The sequence below is a fragment of the Babylonia areolata genome, chromosome 13 (genome assembly GCF_041734735.1).
Source record: "Babylonia areolata isolate BAREFJ2019XMU chromosome 13, ASM4173473v1, whole genome shotgun sequence".
NCBI lineage: Eukaryota > Metazoa > Mollusca > Gastropoda > Neogastropoda > Buccinidae > Babylonia > Babylonia areolata.
In genome coordinates this window covers 39,096,067-39,117,624 of record NC_134888.1, presented here as the reverse complement: position 1 = coordinate 39,117,624, position 21,558 = coordinate 39,096,067, and the positions used below count along the sequence as shown (strand labels likewise).

The 21,558-nt window shown below is 43.2% G+C and overlaps 1 protein-coding gene across 1 annotated transcript in view; it reads right to left on the bottom strand.

The window, feature by feature from the left end:
- Nucleotides 1-454: 454 nt before the first annotated feature.
- Nucleotides 455-21,558, bottom strand: part of LOC143288766 (uncharacterized) — a 29,380-nt gene continuing 8,276 nt past the window's right edge. The window contains exons 2-4 of the mRNA XM_076597393.1: nt 20,607-20,741; nt 15,275-15,931; nt 455-681 (exon numbers count right to left, since the gene is read on the bottom strand). Of these exons, the coding sequence (XP_076453508.1) occupies nt 455-681; nt 15,275-15,931; nt 20,607-20,741 (1,019 nt within the window). The remainder of the gene's footprint in view (nt 682-15,274; nt 15,932-20,606; nt 20,742-21,558) is intronic.

Genomic DNA, 21,558 nt, shown 5'->3' with positions numbered 1-21,558 from the left:
CTAGGAGAGCCGAGAAAAGTCTGTCAACACTTGGAGAGCCGAGAAAAGCCATGTCTGTCAGCACTGGGCGAGCCGAGAAAAGTCTGTCAGCACTGGGCGAGCCGAGAGAAGTCTGTCAGCACTGGGCGAGCCGAGAAAAGTCTGTCAGCACTGGGCGAGCCGAGAAAAGTCTGTCAGCACTGGGCTAGCCGAGAAAAGTCTGTCAGCACTGGGCGAGCCGAGAGAAGCCATGTCTGTCAGCGCTGGGAGAGCCGAGAGAAGCCATGTCTGTCAGCACTGGGAGAGCCGAGAAAAGTCTGTCGGCACTGGGCGAGCCGAGAAAAGTCTGTCAGCACTGGGCGAGCCGAGAAAAGTCTGTCAGCACTGGGCGAGCCGAGAGAAGCCATGTCTGTCAGCGCTGGGAGAGCCGAGAGAAGCCATGTCTGTCAGCACTGGGAGAGCCGAGAAAAGTCTGTCAGCACTGGGCGAGCCGAGAGAAGCCGGGCATGCCCCCCTTAGAGTCTAGCAGGAGAGCGTGCTGGGTCTCGAAGTGTCGTCGGAGGTCCACCTTCCTCTGGAAGGAGCGGGCACAGTGGGTGCACGTGAAGGGCTTGAAGCCCGTGTGCTTGCGGCTGTGAGTGATGAGGTTGGAGCTCTGGCTGAACGACTTGCCGCACTGCTGGCACTTGTGGGGCTTCTCTCCTGCAATACACAAAGGCCATGCGATACAGATGTACGATACGGTACGCTTCGAAAAGATACGATACTGTACTGTACTATACAATACGATACGGCACAATACAACATACAATGCAACACAACGATACAATACGATATATACTGTACAATACGATACGACATAATATACAATACGATACGATACGGTACAATACGATACTATACGATACGGCATGATACTATACGATACGATATGATACGATACGGTACTATACAAGATGCAACACAACGATACAATACGATACGATGTAATACTATACGATCAATGCAATACGATACTATACTGTTCATACAATACGATACGGCACAAGATGCAATGCAACACAACGATACAATACAATACGATACGATACAAAATGATACAGCACAATACAACACGATGCAATGCAACACAACGATACAATACAATACGATACAATACAATACGATAGTATATCATACAATACGATACAGCACAATACAACACGATGCAATGCAACACAACGATACAATACGATACAATACAATACAATACGATAGTATATCATACAATACGATACAGCACAATACAACACGATGCAATGCAACACAACGATACAATACAATACGATACAATAGAATACAATACGATACAGCACAATACAACACGATGCAATGCAACACAACGATACAATACAATACGATACAATACAATACAATACGATAGTATATCATACAATACGATACAGCACAATACAACACGATGCATGTCACGGACGACAAAATGGTTCCGCTGTTTTTTTCTTATCCTTTACGTTATGGAAGGCTGGTGGGTCCTGGATTATTTTTAGCGGCAGGTGTGTTATGCGCGTGCACGATGTTTTCCATCGTGCGTGTTCCCCGTGGTGGTTGGGCGTTCGAGCGTAGTGAGGTCGTACTGTTGTGTCATGTTTTCTATGGTTTGTAAGTGTCTCGTGCAAATGAACGGGAAAAAAATATATAGGAAGCTGAGTGAACAGAGTGAGCGGAGTTCTAGTGCTTCAAATGCTCCTCACCGGTTTGTCCCTAGCTTCACTCGAAGGGAGTCAGTCCTTGGAGAAGGACGGTGGTAGAACCAGCGCTTAGCGGCTGATGTTCGTTTTTCTTTTTCCTCTGTAAACGACTTTGTGTCCGCCAGTGGAACTGTTCTTCATCTGTGTTTCGATGTCAGCACCCGTTGTTCGTTTACGGAACACTGTGCGGTGGCCAGTGGGTGGCTTTTGTCTTGTCCCGTCAGTGTTTCTCCAGTTGCCTGGCGCGCGTCTTGAGGTTGTGCCTCCGTTCTAATCGTGGGGCAACGTCACGTCGCTCTAGGTAGGAGCTTGTTTATGTAGTTTTTCTCCGTCGTGGTTCATTGTTACGTTTGTATTTTCTGTCTCCTGTTTGTTGTGACCTTTCTCTTGTCATGGTTTATTATTGTGAAAGTTATGAGCCTGTGAAGGGGCGATGAGTTGTTACATGCTGCTCAAATGTTATAGTGGAAATGTAAAGAATAAACGTTGAAATTTAAGAATTAGGGAGGAGCTACATTTTTGACATGTCTGCCCCAAGTGGGAGTTTTCAATGGAAGAGGGGAATTTTAGATATCTTGCTTTTTACATGCTCAAGACAATTTTATTGGATATTTTTGTTAAGGATTAAGGAGCTCGTCCAACTAGAGGCCACGAGTTAACATCGGGAGTAAATCTATGCTTGTAGAAAACAGTACTGTTGTATATGGTAAATGATGATTTGTTTTATGACCATGTGAAATACTGGAAGAAACCAACCAACTATAAACGTATGTTTTCCATAATATTTGTAAAATTTGATATGTCTTCAAATAATTATTCATCAATGGTTTTGGGCTGCCAATGCGTCTTCCTGTGCGCTCCTCGCTGGGTGCCGCCAGTTTTGTAGATGTTTTAGTTGTAACATGGTGGTTCCAGACCACCCGCCTCTCGGATCCGCTGAGGGCTCCGCTGACGTTTCCATACTGGGGGCCTGTCTTCCGTCCGCCAGCGTCAGCAACACTATGTTCATGTGTTTAATATTATTTTTTTTTTATCGTGGAAAACAAAAGATCATCCTGTGCTTATAGTGATGGTGGTTTGACATCTCACCTACCAGTGCCCTTGTGGTAAAATGTGACAAGACTAAAGCTGTAGTTCTGCTGCCGGTTTTTTTTGGGTGGTTGTTGTTTGTTTTTTGTATGCTCTTGATGATTTTTTATTTTTTTTTTATTTACATACATCTATAGACATATACACACAATCATTTAATGCATTGCATAATTTCGTTTCTGTGTGGGCTTGTGTTGTGGCGTCTGTAGTGGGGTATCTTGGGGAGGGTGCACGTCCGCTTTAGCACGCGTGACAATGCAATACAACACAATACGGCACAACGCACACAAGAAGCAATTATTTCCGTACTTGATCAGGCAAACAGTTGAATGATGATACACTAAGAAAAAAAAGAAAGCAAAGCAGGAACAAAAACAACTACAAAACAAGAGAAGCAAGGCCTTCAAGACTCACTTGTGAAACGCTTAAAAAAAGAAAAAATCTAATCGTTAAAATGTGTTCTGTATTTATTATAAAGCTTCGGGTCAAAAAAAAAGAAAAAAGTCCTGACCAGATTCGAACCCCGCGTGATCGTGTGAGAAGAAACTGTCTTATCCATTACACTATCGTGGCTCCTTAACTGACGTTCTAAAATTTAATATTTGAACATACTTTTTTAAAGGGCGATATATCAATTGCGGTATTCGCAGTGAGAACGCTGTTTTAATCATATTATTCTGCTGTATCTTGGGCATTCAAAAAATCTTTAAGGGGAATAAAAAAAAATCATTTTTAAGTCCGCGGTAAAGGAGACGTGGCTATCGCCGCAATCACACTGCAACCTTTAGCCGTTTTCTCCAGATCTAGATAGATGTACAAGTTTAGTTACACCCGCCGGAAATGTAGTACGACACGGACGATTCAATTTCTCTATTATGTTCATTCTAGTTTTATAGTTTTAAAGCTGATATGAAAATTTAGTATTTTGTTAAACTAATAACATGTAGAGCCAAGTACAAGTACTTCTAAACGCCGTATGAAGTGAAAAGGACTTCATTTTGAGAAAAGTCAAGACTGGAAATTTTTTCGTTTCATCGTGATCAATTCAAGGGTATTAACTCGCATGGTTTACAGTTTTTAACTGAATTCCGACTGATTCTGTGGATATTTTTATGGCAGTTTGGGGCATAATCCAGTAAGTGATGAGACGTTGACAAATCTTTCTCTGAATAAATATTTAACGGTCTCCTCCAACTTTCCATCGCATGTTATCGTGTATTGTCCATTGAATATAGGATTGAACGGGCAGGTCAACAACTTGAAACAAAATGGCGTCGTTCGCGTTCGCGAAGAATATGAGCACGCGCTTTGAATGTGTATAAATGTGTACGCAATTGATTTTTGCCCATGACCTTCAGGGCTCGGCCAATAGATCTGTAAAGTCCACTCGTCGTATTGATTTTAGTATTTTCCGAAAAAGACCACTTGGGCGACTGAACATAGTGAAAGCCCTGTACACTGAGAGTAAAACACACAAGATTTTTATGTATTGAGTATAATTTCAAAATGTAATGTTTAAGATGAGAAAGATCATTTTAAAGCAAATTAAGTCCCGTAGCATTAATTACAGATTAATTTCCCTTTTTACTATCTGCATCAAAACGTTTCGTTTGCAAAATAAATAAAACTTCTATGCTTAGCAAAAGAAGTTCCTGTTTGAACAAAAATGATAATGACTGCTCTTGTTGTCAGAATACCAGATCAAAGTGCCAAGTTTAGAGAATACAAAAAATATAAATATAACAGTAAATGCAGTTTGCATATAATTAGGCTTCATTTATTATTTTTTTGTGCCCATCCCAGAGGTGCAATATTGTTTTAAGCAAGATGACTGGAAAGAACTGAATTTTTCCTATTTTTATGCCTAATTTGGTGTCAACTGACAAAGTATTTGCAGAGAAAATGTCAATGTTAAAGTTTACCACGGACACACAGAGACACACATACAGACAACCGAACACCGGGTTAAAACACAGACTCACTTTGTTTACACAAGTGAGTAAAAAAAAACCCAAAAAAACAACAAAAACCCCCTATAAATTTGCAATTTTGTATTTGTCGACAAATTTTACATCATTCCCCACAAGACACACACACACACACACACAGGCACGCACGAATGCACACACGCATGCACGCACATACACGTACACGCACGCATGCACACCGCTTCACACAGACACACATACATACGCGCGCGCGCGCGAGCGCTCGAATTTCAGCTGCGTAAATGAACACAGGTTGCACGCTAGAGTTTGAAAAAAGGGGAAAAGTGCGCAGTATTTCGAAATGTAATTGATCTTACAAATTATACATTTCACACATTGTATACAAGCCTATCTGTCCTTTGACGCAGTTTGGTGTAAATTCGTTTTTGTTGAAGAGAATATCCAAACAGTTGTACTCATTCACAATTTCCAGTTCACAATCTAAAGTATATTTTTCGTTCTTACCCACAGAACCCCCCACCCCCTCCAAAAAACAACAAAAAAAAAAAACAAAAACAAAACAACAACCGTTCTTTGTTTCGTACTTGCTGGTGTACAAATACTTTCCCACGAGCTTTATTTCATTCATCAGTTTGATTTTGGAGACCACTGGCTGTGGCAGACAAAAGTACACTGTCAAGTGCAAACAGTTTCAGTTTCTGTGGGGAGGCGTTAATGCGTTCGGACACACCCATACACGCTAAACCACATCTGTTAGGCTGATGCCTGATGGTGGGTTTATTCACTGACAGAGGACTCTTTTGGTGCCTTGGGTTCTTTTTCAATGCACTGCTGCACACGAGACCTCAGTTAAATCGTCTCATCCGATTGACTACAACTGAGTTTGATTTTTCCAGTCAAACTTGGGGGAAAGGATAGGATGGGGGAATCGAACCCAGTCCCTCAGGAGTACTGGATTGGCAGATACGCTTCTTGACCATTCTGCCACCTTCCTCCTTAACCCACCCTTAATGGAAACAAAAAACCCGGAAGACTCAGACTGGTTTATTGTGTTAACACAGGAACAGATAATTCACTATTCGACGTGTCGAGACGATAAAATAAAATGAAAATAAAATGACAGCTGGGTAAGTTAAGAGTAAGCAAAGAAAGTATGTACATCAAAATATAACACACACACTGAAATAATTACACACACACACACACACACACACACACACAGGAATAAACCAATAAGACCAGCAAACGGCATATGTGCCATTGGCCTGCAACCATTTTCATCCACGGATACTGCAATTCCTGCCTGCTGTAGCCTGCTTAATAAAACTCACATAGGCTGTGGAATATACAATGTCAGCATTTCCTTGTTTAGGAATAGAGATCGATTAACAAGTTCCTTCGAATATCTAGAGAGGGTTGTGAACTTAGCCCAGAAGTTTGTTGTTGTTGTTGTTGTTTTCTTCTTATTTTTTTAATTAAGCAGGCTACATCGGTTTTAACAGTTTGTTTTCAGTAGCTCAAGGAGGCGTCACTGCGTTCGGACAAATCCATATACGCTACGCCACATCTGCCAAGCAGATGCCCTGACCAGCAGCGTAACCCAACGCGCTTAGTCAGGCCTTGAGAAAAAACAAAAACAAAAAAAACAACAAAACTACCACTACTAATAATATGTATAAGGCGCAAAAACTTGATGAAGTCAGCTATAAGCGTACATAAATAAATAAATAAATTAACAAATTTTCAAAAGCTGGATCATGTTGCACTGTGTGAAATGCCACTTTAAAGCCTACTGAACAAGTGTATAGTTAACCACCACGTCTCTGAAAAAAAAAAGTTTTCTGTGATGGCATTTCATGTGAAGATGTATGACCGAATGGAGATCAACACTGCCTGAATCCAGCCTGACATTCCGCTGTGGAGAGTTGGGGGACAGAGAGAGAGACAGACAGTCAGTCTGGGGGACAGAGAGAGAGAGAGAGAGACAGAGAGAGACAGAGACAGACAGACAGGAGAGGAGAGAACCGAGACAGAAAGACAGAGAGAGAGAAAGAGAGAGAAGAGAGGAGACAGAGACACAAAGAGCGAGACAGAGAGAGAGAGAGAGAGAGAGACAGTGACAGAGGAGAGGAGAGGAGAGAGACAGACAGAGAGAGAGAGATGGAAAAGAAAGGGGAAGGAGAGAAAGTTTGCCGTTCTTTACACAAAGAAGAAAGCAGCATTTCCGATAGTAAATACAAAGCCTGTTCAGCAAGCTCTTGAGGCCCTCTTGTTGGCTTCAGGCTACAAAGAGAACCACACGCAAACCGCCCTTAGGTTTTCATTGACTGGCCAATCGATCACTTTTTTCTTTTCTTCCCCTTTCTGGGCCCCACTGCCACCAGCAAAAACACCCGCACCGTGGCACCTCCACAGCCACATTGATACGCGTATCGATTACAACCCGGTCCCCACCCTCACCCATCAGCCCACCTCTCGTGGCCATCAATCATTCTGTGGTTAGCCACGCCCCTCCGCTAAATGTCACGCCCAAAACACCGCCTCCCTTGGCGACGGGAATCCCGTCATGCCCCGCGGAGCGCGCATGCCCGTTGCTGCACTTTGCGAGGAGAGGCAGACGACAGCTTAGTGACTGACCTCTGACCTACCCAGGAGATCCGGGCGTGATTAACGAAACCTATTAGCGCGTGCAGGGTGAGTTCGTAATACATATGTTATATCTATCTCTGTGGAGGCGAAAAAACAAAATCAAAATACATATCCTCTGTAAAGGGCTTATCCACAGAGAGAGAGAGAGAGAGAGAGAGTCAGACACAGACAGAAGGAGAGAGCAGAGAGGATGCGATAAGCTAATGCACAGTTCCTGTGTATATATATTTGCTACTGAATACTGTTCTGCATGCAGACACTATACTCATGACAATTGTCATTAACAAGTATGGAAAACTTTTCTTGACTCCTCCAGATCAACATCGTAAATACACACACACACACACACACACAAGGAATATTGGAGGGGGTGGGGGGAAAGTACATAAGACACGGAACATAAATCGAAAATCATACACAAACACAGATCCAGTAGAAATTAGGACACATACAAGTGCACATCAATATAAAAACTTGTGTACACTCACACATGCACATACTACACTACACATACACACACACACACACACACACGTTTGAACAGAAGCCGCAGATTACATGTGGATGGGGCTGATGACTAGATCTTCAGGAAGATGGTTGTTGATTGCACAATTCTATTTATCATACTGGATTTGTTCGAGAGACAGGGCATTGACTGCTTTTGGGGAAAAGCTATTGGCGAAGCGATTGATTTTTGTCCTTATACTTCTGTACCGTCGATATGATTCTACTATTGAAACAAATAGATAAATCAATCAATCACAAGTAATCAGATTAAAAAATAAAGAAAACAAAGAAGAAAAGAGAAGTACACACCAACGACGCAACGATAATAATAGCAATACACTCCATCGAATGGCGGCACCATCTTTATTTCACTATGCAATGATGTATGTATGAATGTGCATGCATGCATGCATGTGTTAATTGCTTGCCGAGTCTGTTTTGTGCGTTGATACAGCAAGGAAATGATTTGTTTAAGTCTCTTGCATTTATAACTGTTGGTACTTGAAAAAAAACAAGTGACAAAAATCAAATATTCAGTTCTGTCTTTATTTTTCCTCCTTTTATTTATGTCTCTCTTTAGTTTTTCGCTAGAAACAAAAGGTGTGAAAAACAGACAGACGAAACAGACAAGTGGAAACATCAACACCAATAACAACTAAACAACAACCCCAAAACATAGTAGCACATTGATTGAATAGCCACCTTTCTACATATTCAATGTTGCGGGGTGATGTGTGTGTGTGTGTTAACATCAATATGTATGTATATGTATGTATGTATGTATGTATATATTTTTTGGGGGGTGGGTGGGTTGGTGGGGGGCAACGGGTGTGTGTGTGGGGGTGTGGGGGTGGGGGGGGGGAGGAACTCTTCCACATAGCAAGCAGAGTTTGTAGACAATGAACTTTAGAATTCTTATGGGGAAAAGAACAAAGTCCTATCTGAACCCATGTAAATCTTCCCAATCTATGAAGAGCTATCTTAAAGCAATGTTGGCAACAACACGAAACGAAAGAAAATCACATTACGTATGTATGTATGTATGTATATATATATATATATATATATATATATATATATATATATATATGTGTGTGTGTGTGTGTGTGTGTGTGTGTGTGTGTGTGTGTGTGTGTGTGTGTGATTTCGTATCCTGAAAATATCTGTTAACGGACTAACTGCACGAACTTCAGATAAACTACTTCGCTTATGACAAGGGAAACAGCAGACCAAAATAAATAAATAAATAAATAGATAAAAGAAGGAAAGAAAGGAAGGGAAACAAAATCAACCCATCAGATCCATCGATGACAAACACTGATCAAGCAAGCATAAAAAAAATACGCACAAGCAAACGACAATACCGAACACACAAACATCAGATTTTGTTTGTAACAACTGTAACCAGAATCGACCTCAACTGTAACTTCTGTAACTTGAATTGGCCTTTCACGAAGTAGTTCTCGGAGCAGAACCAGCTTCTGTAACTTGTGGAACGATCAGACTGTTTTGCAATAGAGGATCGGTCTTCAGTCGTCATCTTCTGGAACGAAAAACGGCCCCATCTATAACTTCTTGGACTGGAACTGGCAGGCCTTTCTTTGTCACTTTTTGGGACTAGAACACTCAGCCAATTTATTTGTAATTTCCTGAACTTATGGGACAAGAACTCGAGGTTATCAGTTGTAAAGTCTGGAACTAGAACCAGCCTTTGTGCGTACACAACAACTTTGAACAAGAATAACCGTACTTTATTTTTATCATTTTATTTATTTATATATATATATATTTTTTTTTACTGATTAATTTCTTTCTTTATTTTACGTATTACAAATTACATAACAAATTATCCGTTCTGAATCTTACAGAGGTACTTTATTCTCATTTGTTAACCAACGGGAGCCACGCAGTCGGCTCAGTTTAAAACATGCCGGTCGCGGAGTAGAGAGAGATACACAGCCAGCTGACTGCCAATATCATCCATACAGCACAGCAGACGGCACGTCAACGCTCTCGGATTAGCGGGGCGCATTCAATCCAGCACCACGCAATCTCTGACTGCTGAGAGGGAGAGGGAGAGAGAGAGAGAGAGCGGAGAGGAACCAGCGACGCACACAAAAAAATCTCGTGTGTAGTAGCGCGGTTTGATTTGTCTGACATTCTCGCTGACCTTTTCAACAACCGCGGCCGCAGCGGCGACTGACTCCCCGAAGAACGGTGAGGGAGGGGAGGAGGGAGGCGGGTGGAGGGCGCTGATGGATCACCGCGTCATTAGCTAATGACGTGCCCCACAGATCATGAATTATGGCCCCTGACAAAATCTTTGCAATATGGCGTACAATTTGCCGTGCGTTTTTGACCGCAGCCGCCTTGCTGCAAGTAGCAATTGATACGCCAGATAAAGAGCGGCGTATGAATAAATCAAATCACCAGTGGCCATCTCCGGTTACAAGTTCATTCACTTGTTTTTCGGGGGGTGGGGAGGTGGGGAGGATGGCAGCTTCGGCGGTGGCCGGGGTGGGGGGATGGGTGGGTCTCAGAAGCAGTTTCGTGGTGATAAATCGCGGGTTTTGTTTGACGTGCAGCTCCAAAGAAACTGGTTGTGGGGTGTGAAATCAAAACACATGTCGCAGTTACGTCGTGTGTGTGTGTGTTGTGTGTGTGTGTGGTGTGTGTGTGTGTGCGCGTGCGTCTGTGTGTGTGTCGTGTGTGTGTGTGTGTGTGTGGGCCGGGATAGCTACGACTTGAGTGTCCTGGACAGGGGATCAACTGTGAGCCGAGAGCTGCGATTATTTAAGCGCTGTTTGCTTCCTGTTTTCTCAGCAGCGTCAAAGCGTGCCGACTAATCCACATACACTGCACCACATCTGGTATCACAGAGGCAATATGCGGAAAACAGGAAGCGCTTGTCTGGCCTTGGGAGCCTTACAGATGCTGCATGTTGCTGAGCGTGTTTCACCAGTGGTGTACTTTCGAAGATGACTTGGCATGCATTGTGAAGTGTTTATTATAGCAGAATAGTAACACGTGTAATTATGGCAAACAGTAGCCATCGTGACACGTGTAATTATGGCAAACAGTAGCCATCGTGACACGTGTAATTATGGCAAACAGTAGCCATCGTGACACGTGTAATTATGGCAAACAGTAGCCATAGTGACACGTGTAATTATGGCAAACAGTAACCATAGTGACACGTGTAATTATGGCAAACAGTAACACGCGTTACTCTATCTCTTATCAGTTTGTTGTTTCAATTATGTCCCCCCCCCCCTTTTTTTGCACCATTTTGCATTTTGTTCTGATTAGTACCTACTATGTCACCAGAGCTTTTCAGCTAATGACATTAAACATTTCAGTGTTCAGTGTCCTCTCTCTCTCTCTCTCACACACAGAGAAAAAAATAAGAAAAAAATAAGAAAAGAAAGAAAAGTAACATGCGTTACCGTTTCCTCTTTTTTTTTTCTTTTTTTTTTTCTACATCATTTCGTATGATCCGGTTACTATCGATAACATGTCGATTTTCTTTACTGCGGAAATATACACGTTTATCTAGCTGAAGAGCGACAGTCAGATGACTGTGGCCAAGCAGAAAACATGTAACATGCATATTTCCCCGCTTACGATGAGTGAGACCTGATGAAAAATACTTTTCCATTGCACACACACACACACACACACACACAAGCGCGCGGACACACACGCACGCACGCACTTATACACACACACACATACAAACAGACACCGACATACACACATACATACAGACACTCTTTCTCAACCCCCCCCCCCCCCACCGCACACACAGTCATTCGGGTGAGATAATTGTCCAGTGTGAAGCGCCGCATGTAAAATAGCCCATGGCAACGAAAAGGTTGTCTCTGGCAAAATTCTGTTTAAAAAACAACAAAAAAACCTTTGACAAGAAAACAAACTTGCAGACAGGAGAAAAAAAAAGGTGGCTGGGGGAGGGTGTGTGTGGGGAGGGTGTGTGTGGGGAGGGGTTAGGGGGTGGGGGGTGGCACTGCCTTCTAGAAATGTGCTCTCACTGGGGGGGAGCAGCACGGGCAATCCCACAGTGGAGGAGAGTGCATGGTGGCGTTGTCTTCATTGGTTCCCCAAGCACATCGATACAAGTCAAGTGACAGGTGTAGGTGAAAGTCACATACATGCACAACAACAAGGACATGCCTCTGATGCTGACCATTCCGTCGATATATATATATATATATCTATCTATTTGAACTAGAATTAAATGAAAAACAACAAAAAAACAAAAAAAACAACAACAAAAAACAAAAAACAAACCAACCACACACAAAAAAGCAACATCAAAAACAACAAAACAACGCACACACCTGACCAGTGAAAATACGTTAAAATAAAGAACGAACACTTGACCATAGGTAATTTTATACATAATGTGCTTACTGCCGCCCCCATATGCCCTCTGACATGGAACGTAGCACGAAATCTATACAGAATATACAAAACTATATAACAGGCACACAAAAGAAATAAAATCGAAATAAACAAGAAACAAACAATTGGCAACAAAAATGTATTGCCAACAGGCAGCTCTCAAGTACTCCGCGCAAAACAGAATGCAACACAGTAAGAAAATCATATTATCAAGGCCAAAATGAACATACAAAAAAAAAAAAAAAAAAAAAAAAACTTTCTTGAAAAGAGGGTAACTGGGCCAGCAAGGCATAAAAATCAGAACAAAGAGACGACTGAAAAGAAAGAAAAAAAAGAACAAAAACAACCCCCCAAAAAACAACAACAAAAAACAAAAACAAAAAAAAAAACCCAGAAACGAAGAGCGAGAGAAATGAGAATTTATAGCACAGTAGACGGGTGTAACAGCCGAATGGTTAAAGAGTCAATTTGAGGGTACCGGGTTCGAATCTCGGTAATGGCGCCTGGGGGTTAAAGGGTGGATATTTTCCCGATCTCCCAGGTCAACATGTATGCAGACCTGCTAGTGTCTGAACCCCCTTTGTGTGTATACGCAAGCAGAAGATCAAATACGCACGTTAAAGATCCTGTAATCCATGTCAGCGTTCGGTGGGTTATGGAAACAAGAATAAACCTAGCATGCACATCCCCGGAAACGGAGTGTGGCTGCCTACATGGCGGGGTATAAACGGTCATACACGTAAAAGCCCATTCGTGTACATACGAGAGAACGTGGGAGTTGCAGCCCACGAACAAAGATAGCACATTGTCACAACCCATAAAGGGTTGCCCATGAATCCCCCGCACCTTCCCAGACTAACACCCCGACAACACAAAACAGACATAGATAATTCAGCTCAATTCTTTACTGTTGTACACTTTGAATATCCTGGTCCAGACACACAAATTTAAACACTTAACTACAGCCACACTCTCTGGTTACACCATAGCAGCATGACCACGACACAGTAAGCCCTAGTAACGGCAGCACAGATCTACACGAAAAAATGTCAGTTCACTTTAACCAGACTCAAACTCGCCTGTTGAAGGCCAGCGTCACTGAACTGGCTTTAGTCGTACGCCTGCAGAATCGGAGAGGGTGGAACGGGATGAGGGATTGTGGGTGAGTACGATGGAAAATATGGGGGTCGGGGAAAGGAGTGGGAGTGAGGGAGTTTGGAACGGACAGGGATGAAGTGGAATGATGACCACTGAAAAGGCGAATCCTGGAGTCCCGTCGGGGTGGCAGTCAGGGGGAACCCACAGGAATAAGTCACAGGGAAAAAAATCTGTAACAAGGCTCCCATGTCTCTGTAGACTATGCTCTAACACGTTATGAAAGAGTACCCCTCCCCCTCCCTTTCCTTAAGCAATACACATTATGCCAAGTAGGCGAGTAAGTGGATATTGATGCAGTGCTTCCACACAAAAAAACGACTAATGCCAAAAAGTACAGGAACCGCCCATTATTGTTTCTCTCATAATTAAGGAGTTAAACCTGCATATAATACCCAAGACACATTTACCCTAAATGACAATTTGTCGTTATTTATAATGCTAGTTTCGAACTGCAGAAACAAAATTCAATGAGGTAATATTACAAATCATCGTACTACATTTCCAACACGACACAAAAATGTTTTGGGAAATTTAGACAGTTTTCATTGTAAAGAAGGTATATTTGAAACAATAAATCGAGCCGAATACATGTCAAAATAACACACTTGACAACCTTATCAATTCCCCCCCAAATATCTAGAAATAGAATACTGGATTTAAAAGATTTCCGTTAAAACAATCCCAAAAATGCAAACAAATGTCACAAGTTACGACACTAACACCACGAGGACAAACTAACTATACAACTCCCCCCTCACCTGTCACCAGGAATCAGGCACACCACTGGCCCAGGAGAGAACACAGAACACAGACCCACACAGAGGCAGAAGGGGGTCACACAAGAATCGAACCCCACGACTGTCCAAGAGGGCACCCAACAGCTCGCTTGCTGGCTCGGCGACCCTTCTCCTTGCAAAGCTCGGCACCAAAGGCAAAGCAAAACCCTTCCTTCACAACGACGTAAACTCAAAACTCATCTCAAGAGTTCAGAGCGAGGACTGAGGACATGTCAGACACACCACAACAGATTCACGTGCTTCAGTTCGGAACAGAACTGAGCACACAAGAGAACGATAGAGCAAAAAGGGGGAGAGAGAAGGAGGGAGAAAGGGAGAGGGGAAAGGGAGAGGGAAAAGGAGAGGAGGGGAAGGGAGAGAGGAGAGGGGAAAGGGAGAGGAGGGGAAGAGAGACGAACACACGCACAAATGAATGCCACGAGCATTCAGAAGGTGGGGACAGTGTTTATACCGAAAGAGACTCCCATTACCCCCACGGGGCAGGCGGGGGACAACGCCCTTGTTGCCCTTGATTCTTTTCCGTGCACGAAGTGCACGTTGCGAACGGGTTGCCCAGTTCGTCATCTTCTCCACAAGACTGGCACCCTGACCACCACTCAAGGTCTGTGGCAGCGGAGAAGGTGACAAGAAAGAAAATCCCGGTCCTCGCTAGACACAAACCCCAACAAGACTCTGCGCCTCCAAGCCTTGGCTCCCTGTATACCCACCAGAAGCCAGCACACTAAAATACACACCACCATGTTAATCCCCCGCTCAACGTACACCCCCCCCTCCCTGCGGCCCCTCCACCACACACACACGCCTCCCCCATCCAAAACAAACAAAAATAAAACACCGACCACCCCATCCACCCCCCCCCCCTCCCCAAAACCCATTCCCCGAGACAAAAAAACAAATCACACACACACACACAATCACATCTCTCTCTCTCACACACACACAAACGCGGTAAAATCAAAGCAGCCGTTCAGCTCACCAGTGTGGATGTAGGTGTGCTTCTTCATGTCGCTCTTCTGGTGGAACCTCTTGCCGCAGTAAGGGCAGGGGTAGGGCCGCGTGTCCGAGTGGATCAGCAGGTGCGTGGACAGCGTGGACGAGCGCTTGAAGCTCTTGCCGCACTGCGAGCACGTGAAGCTGCGCTCCTGGGAGTGCACGGCCCGGTGCTGGTCCAGACTCACCGCGTGGCCGAACGTCTTCTCGCACGCGTCGCATGCGTAGGGCCGCGTGCCCGAGTGCGAGCGACGCACGTGCACCTCCAAGCCGTGGGCCGTGGTGAAGAGTTTGGCGCATTTGGCGCATTCGTATGTCGAGTTCTGAGCGGGGGGTCCGTGCTTGGACGTGGGCAGTTCCATCGGGGCGGTGAAAGCTGCTGACCCCGGCTTCAGCACCCCTGTGTCTTTACCTCTGAAGTACGGGTGCAGCTGCGGTGAGAACTGAGGGTACCGGTACCCTCGGAAATGGAAATCGTAAGGGTTCGACCCTCGCCAGAGGCTGTAAGGGTAGAAAAAGTTGGGGTTGAAAAACGGGAGTTTGTCCTGTGGTTTGTAGTTTTTCTCCTCGTGGAAAGTCTCAAAGAAGGTGTTGATGTCTTCCTGAAGCTGTCTGACGGTACTGGGAGACTCGGGGTCCTTGCCTGTGAAAACAGGATCACAGAAAATGTGACTGCTGGCAACGTTTTCACGCTAAATTCAACAGTTTTCAGTACTTCAGTGTCAAAGATACGACTGCAAGGTTAAAAAAAGGTTGAGGACCATTACTGACCTTGCAGAGTTTTCTCCTAAGGGCATGATGAAATGATGGTGAGTTTTAGACAAACAGCGGTGAATGAAACCAGTGTACTGAGCAGCACTCACGACCAGGAGTGCTTAACGACAAACCAAATATATCGTTTGTACACGACGGGCGCAATAGCCGAGTGGTTAAAGCGTTGTACTTTCAATCTGAGGGTGCCGGGTTCGAATCTCGGTGATGGCGCCTGGTGGGTAAAAGGTGGAGATTTTTCCGATCTCCCATGTCAACATATGTGTAGACCTGCCAGTGCCTGAACCCCTTTCGTGTGTATACGCAAGCAGAAGATCAAATACGCACGTTAAAGATCCTGAAATCCATGTCAGCGTTTCGTGGGTTATGGAAACAAGAATATACCCACCATACACCCCCGACCCCGAAAGCGGAGTATGGCTGCCTACATGGCAGGGTAAAAACTGTTATACACGTAAAAGCCCACTCGTGTATATACGAGTGAACGTGGGAGTTGCAGCCCACGAACGCAGAAGAAGTTTGTACATGACTGAATAACTGCACATTTTGGGCTGAAACATTGATTTTTCTATCGCACTTTTCAAGCTTTTTGGGGTGTATATGTGCCAAAAACAACCGTTAGTGTATTCAACGATATAACATAGGCTGCTTACATAATTCAAATAATCTCTCGATTTGGAAAGAAAAATTATGAAAACATACCTACTTTTATACAGTGGCCTTTAACTTTCTATGAAATCTGTAGTTTCCCCCCCTTTACGAGAGTCGTTCAGTCGCATATGATACAAATATGCAACATTACCGATAATCGTTTTTGTATCACCAGCTAAAAAAAAAAAAAAAAAAAAAATCCCAATAATTAATTATGACAATCGTGTGTTACCTGACCACACGATTTTTAAATAATTTTTTTTTTCCTCGGAGGACATAATAAAAAATACTGTGTAAATGTGCTCTTTTTACCCTTAATAAAGATCATTGTTGACTCGATACATCCACACATTCATCAATTATATTATATGGTATTGTATTTATTTAAAAAATCTGCCTGCAAGTGTATTCATTTCCTATCAAAGTGGGTTCTTTTACGTGCGCCAAGTGCATGCTGCACATGGGACCCTGGTTTATCGTCATATCCGGATGACTAGCGTCCAGACCACCACTAAAGGTGTAGTGGAGAGTGAGAAAACACTGGCCGTAGGAGAAGATACTTTTATTTATAAAGGGGATTCAAAATGGCAGTTCAGCACGCATTTGTTGTTTCCCGGGGCTGTGGGTTTCTGTGTGTCTGCTGTGTCATTGCAAAAAACACCCCCCCCCCCCCAAAAAAAAAAAAAAAAAAAAAAAAAAAAAAAAAAAATAAAAAAGGGGAGGTGGGGGGGGGGGGGAGAAAACAACAACAAAAGCACAACAGTAGAATAATCACCTGTTACCTGTCTTTGAAAATATATTACAGCCACTAGTTTCGATGACTATATTATTAACAGTGTTCAAAGCTTAAATGCGGTCTGTTTTCGAAGCTTAGATACGTAAATGTATCGTTATCGACCGACGAAGTATAAGGATTACCTGTACGTAACTTTCAGTGCTCATATGCTCTGTGTGGTCACAATTGTTACGCGCGCGTACACATTATGTAACGCTATACAGTTGGAGTAGCACTTATTGATTACTATACGCCTTAATTTGTGTATTAATTGTAAATTATTTTACTGATATTTTTTTTGTTGTTGTGAATTTGTAAGCAAAATGCAAAGTAAATGCAAAACAAATATCAGGAAATTTTCATTGAAAGTGTCAATGAAAGTTTTATGGAAATCTACTAATTTTCTTAAACTCTGTACTCTCTTACCTTACTATTATGTGGGTAAATGTAACAAAAATGTACTTGGCAACCCATAAAATTGTTTTCCCCAAACACCTGTCCTTCAAACGCTAATAAATTCTGATTCTTTTAATGAGCATCAGCAAATGGCCTGTAATCTATCCAATTTTGAAAACGTTATTCAAAAAATGCTTTCACGGGAAAAAATATTAAGACAATTTCAAATAAAAGAAAGCATTAAAAAAGCAATGTTCAATATTTTGGAGATTCTAAACATTGTTCAATGGAAGAAGTTTATTTTCCAAAACATTGTAATTTGAGCACGGTAGGTTGAACTATGAGGCCGGCCTGTTGGAGAGGAAAGAAGATAAAGTTCAACATGGAACAGAGCAGCTAATATCTACGACTTCTGTCATTAACTGGACAGGAAGCACTGATACAACTCCTCTTTCCAAAACGCACACATACACTTGCGCATACACACACGTTCGCGCGCGCGTGCACACACACACACACACACAACACACACACTGAATTGCTGGTTTCTGGCCACATAGTTACATTGGAGTGTTCCTGTAGCGACTTAGACTGCACTGTTATTGTATCAATTCTCTTTCAGTTTGTTAATTGATTTTATAATTTTGTATTTTTTCCAAGGTTGGTTGCACTGTTCTAATTAATCAGTTTGTCGCCTTTGTCAGTAAATGTGTCAAAAATTTATCTTTTAGAGATAATAAAATATTAAATGTGGAGTGATGGCCTAGAGGTAACGCGTCCGCCTAGGAAGCGAGAGAATCTGAGCGCGCTGGTTCGAATCACGGCTCAGCCGCCGATATTTTCTCCCCCTCCTTTAGTGGTGGTCTGGACGCTAATCATTCGGATGAGACGATAAACCGAGGTCCCGTGTGCGGCATGCACTTAGCGCACGTAAAAGAACCCACGGCAACAAAAGGGTTGTTCCTGACAAAATTCTGTAGAAAAATCCATTTCGATAGGAAAAACAAATAAAACTGCACGCAGTAAAAAATACAAAAAATGGGTGGCACTGTAGTGTAGCGACGCGCTCTCCCTTGGGAGAGCAGCCCGAATTTCACACAGAGAAATCTGTTGTGATAAAAAGAAATACAAATCATACACATTATTTTTGCATCTTGTATGTCCATGTTTTTTTAATGAATGCTTTGCTCAGACTACGTTGTTCATTCTCTACGTATTTAGTGTTATCAATAGTAATTACAAATGATAAACAATTTCAGTGCAGGCTGTAACGTTACGTGTTTTCTCTGTGTCCTATTTTGGCATCCTGACTCATTGCACATGTTGGTTACATTTCCATGGTTTGTGGGACGAAAAGCGGAAAAAGCAAGATGGTGGCACGTTAGTTTAGTGACTGAATCCGCATATCAAAACTGAGTAGAATAACGTATAAAATAAGAGTCAAAGTCCACTGAAAATTGATTCACAGCATCTACTAATGGTGATATCGTTTCATACACGCACAGCAATCTAAATTCCTGGAGCTGTATGCACGGTACTTTTCGTGTATATTGTAATGCAGGCATGAAGCATAACATAAATACCAATGATGTGACCTCTGTCATTCACTCTGAGTAGGTAAATTGTGGAGAAACTGCCTGAAAAAGCACCTCATAATCCCATACTAACATGATAACGACATGCGCGCTTTCCTGTACAGCCGCCAAAATTGCAATCGCAGGAAAACGTGTGATGTCGTTATCAGGTTAGTAAGGATTTACGACGGTGGTTTTTCTGGCAATTTACACCACAATTTACTTAGAGTGGATGACAGAGGTCAAATCATTGTTATTTATGTTCATGCCTGCATTGCAAAAGACACGAAATATATTGTGCTTATAGATTCAGGAATTTAGGTTGCTGTGCGTGTATGAAGCGATATTACCATTAGTAGATGTTGTGACCTATTTTAGGTGGATTTCAACTGTTATGTTGTACGTTATTCTACGCAGTTCTGATGCGGGTTCAGTCACTAAACTAACGTGCCACCATCTTGCTTTTTCCGTTTTTCGTCCCACAAACCATGGAAATGTAACCAACAGGTGCAATGAGTCAGAATGCCAAAATAAGACATAGACAGCGCCGCAAGAAAGCCCGCTTGATGTTCTACAAATTCCACCATGGTATCATCTCCATCAACTCCAAGTACCTGCCCAAGCCATCTAAGAGCAGGCTGAGCTGTAGAACGAACAACAGCCTGAGCTATGACATTCCCTCCTGCACAACACTGTACAGGCAGATGGCATTCTTCCCGAGGAAGGACCATACCAGAATGGAACAAGCAGCCTCAGGAAGTTGTGACAGCCGAGTCACTGGACTGCTTCAAGTCCAGACTGGCCTCTCATTTCTAAAAGTGAATCCCCCCCCAGCCCCCCATTCCCGCCCTTCTCTCGCTCACCCTCCTCATAACCACCCATACACCCCAAAATTCCCCCCCTCCCCCCGCTCACAGCTGATGCAGAGGCTTGGCATCATGTCAGTGCACGCTGAACGTACACTGGCTGGCCAGGTCGCATTTTTTTTCCCCAATCCTCACAACAGCACAATCCTCAGCAACCTCCCCAAACTACAACAGAATCATCAATTTAATGATGTTGGTTGTATAAAGGAAGAAGAAGAAGAAGATTTCCGCCGGTAAGTGAGTGCAACGATTCAGGATGCTAAAATAGAACTGTAGCACACTTACCGTCAACAGCTTTCACGTTCGAATCTGTGCCTTTGTCTTCAGACACCCATGGCCGAAAAGCGGTAAAATCTCCGTTCACCGTGGAGATGCGGGCAGTCGTCTGCTGCCCCGCTCTCTGCTGCGGGAGTGCTGTCCCTTGGGCGGTGGTTGGGGCACACCATGGGCGTGATAATTCTGCCCCTGGGAAATAAATAACGTTGGTTTTTTTAGTGTGTGTGTGTGTGTGTGTGTGTGTGTGTGTGTGTGTGTGTGTGTGTAGCCACATATCATTTTGGAGAGAGAGAGAGAGAGAGAGAGAGTGACAGGGGAAGGCTTTTACAGAAGGGTTGAGAAATGTATTAAAAAAAAAAATCTGGTTTGACCATAAAGCAGAAAAAGACCGAAGATGGCAGTCTAACGAAAAAAAAGAAAAAAAAAAAAAGAAAAAAAGAGATGACCAGCAATTTTATTTTTTCTATGACACTGAGACACTATTTTGTAGCAATGATTTAAGACGACTTTCACCAACATTGAAATGGTGACATTTCTTTAGAGCCCTGTTACCAGCGATAAAACAGACCACGGTGCATTTACATTTACAAAAGTTGTCAAATTACACGTGCTCAATGTGGCGTTGATGACGTCACCTCGGCCATTCACCCCTCCCTGGGTAGAGACCTTCAACTGGACACCTATACTTCCGTAGTCCCCTATTCCATACTTCTTGCCTCTGTATACAGTTCGGGATTTTTACCCGGCCCCCCGCCCCCCCCCCCCCCCCCCCCCCCCCGACACCCACCCCCACCCCCTCCGTTACATCTTAACTGCAAGAATGTCACTTTGCGAAGGTGTCACGATGAATTTAGAACTGATTGATTAGTATGTCCCTCATAAAAGATATAGTTATTTGCGATACAGATCACCTTTAGAGAACAATGATATTATCTGGTGTCCATTCTGTTGCAATACGCTT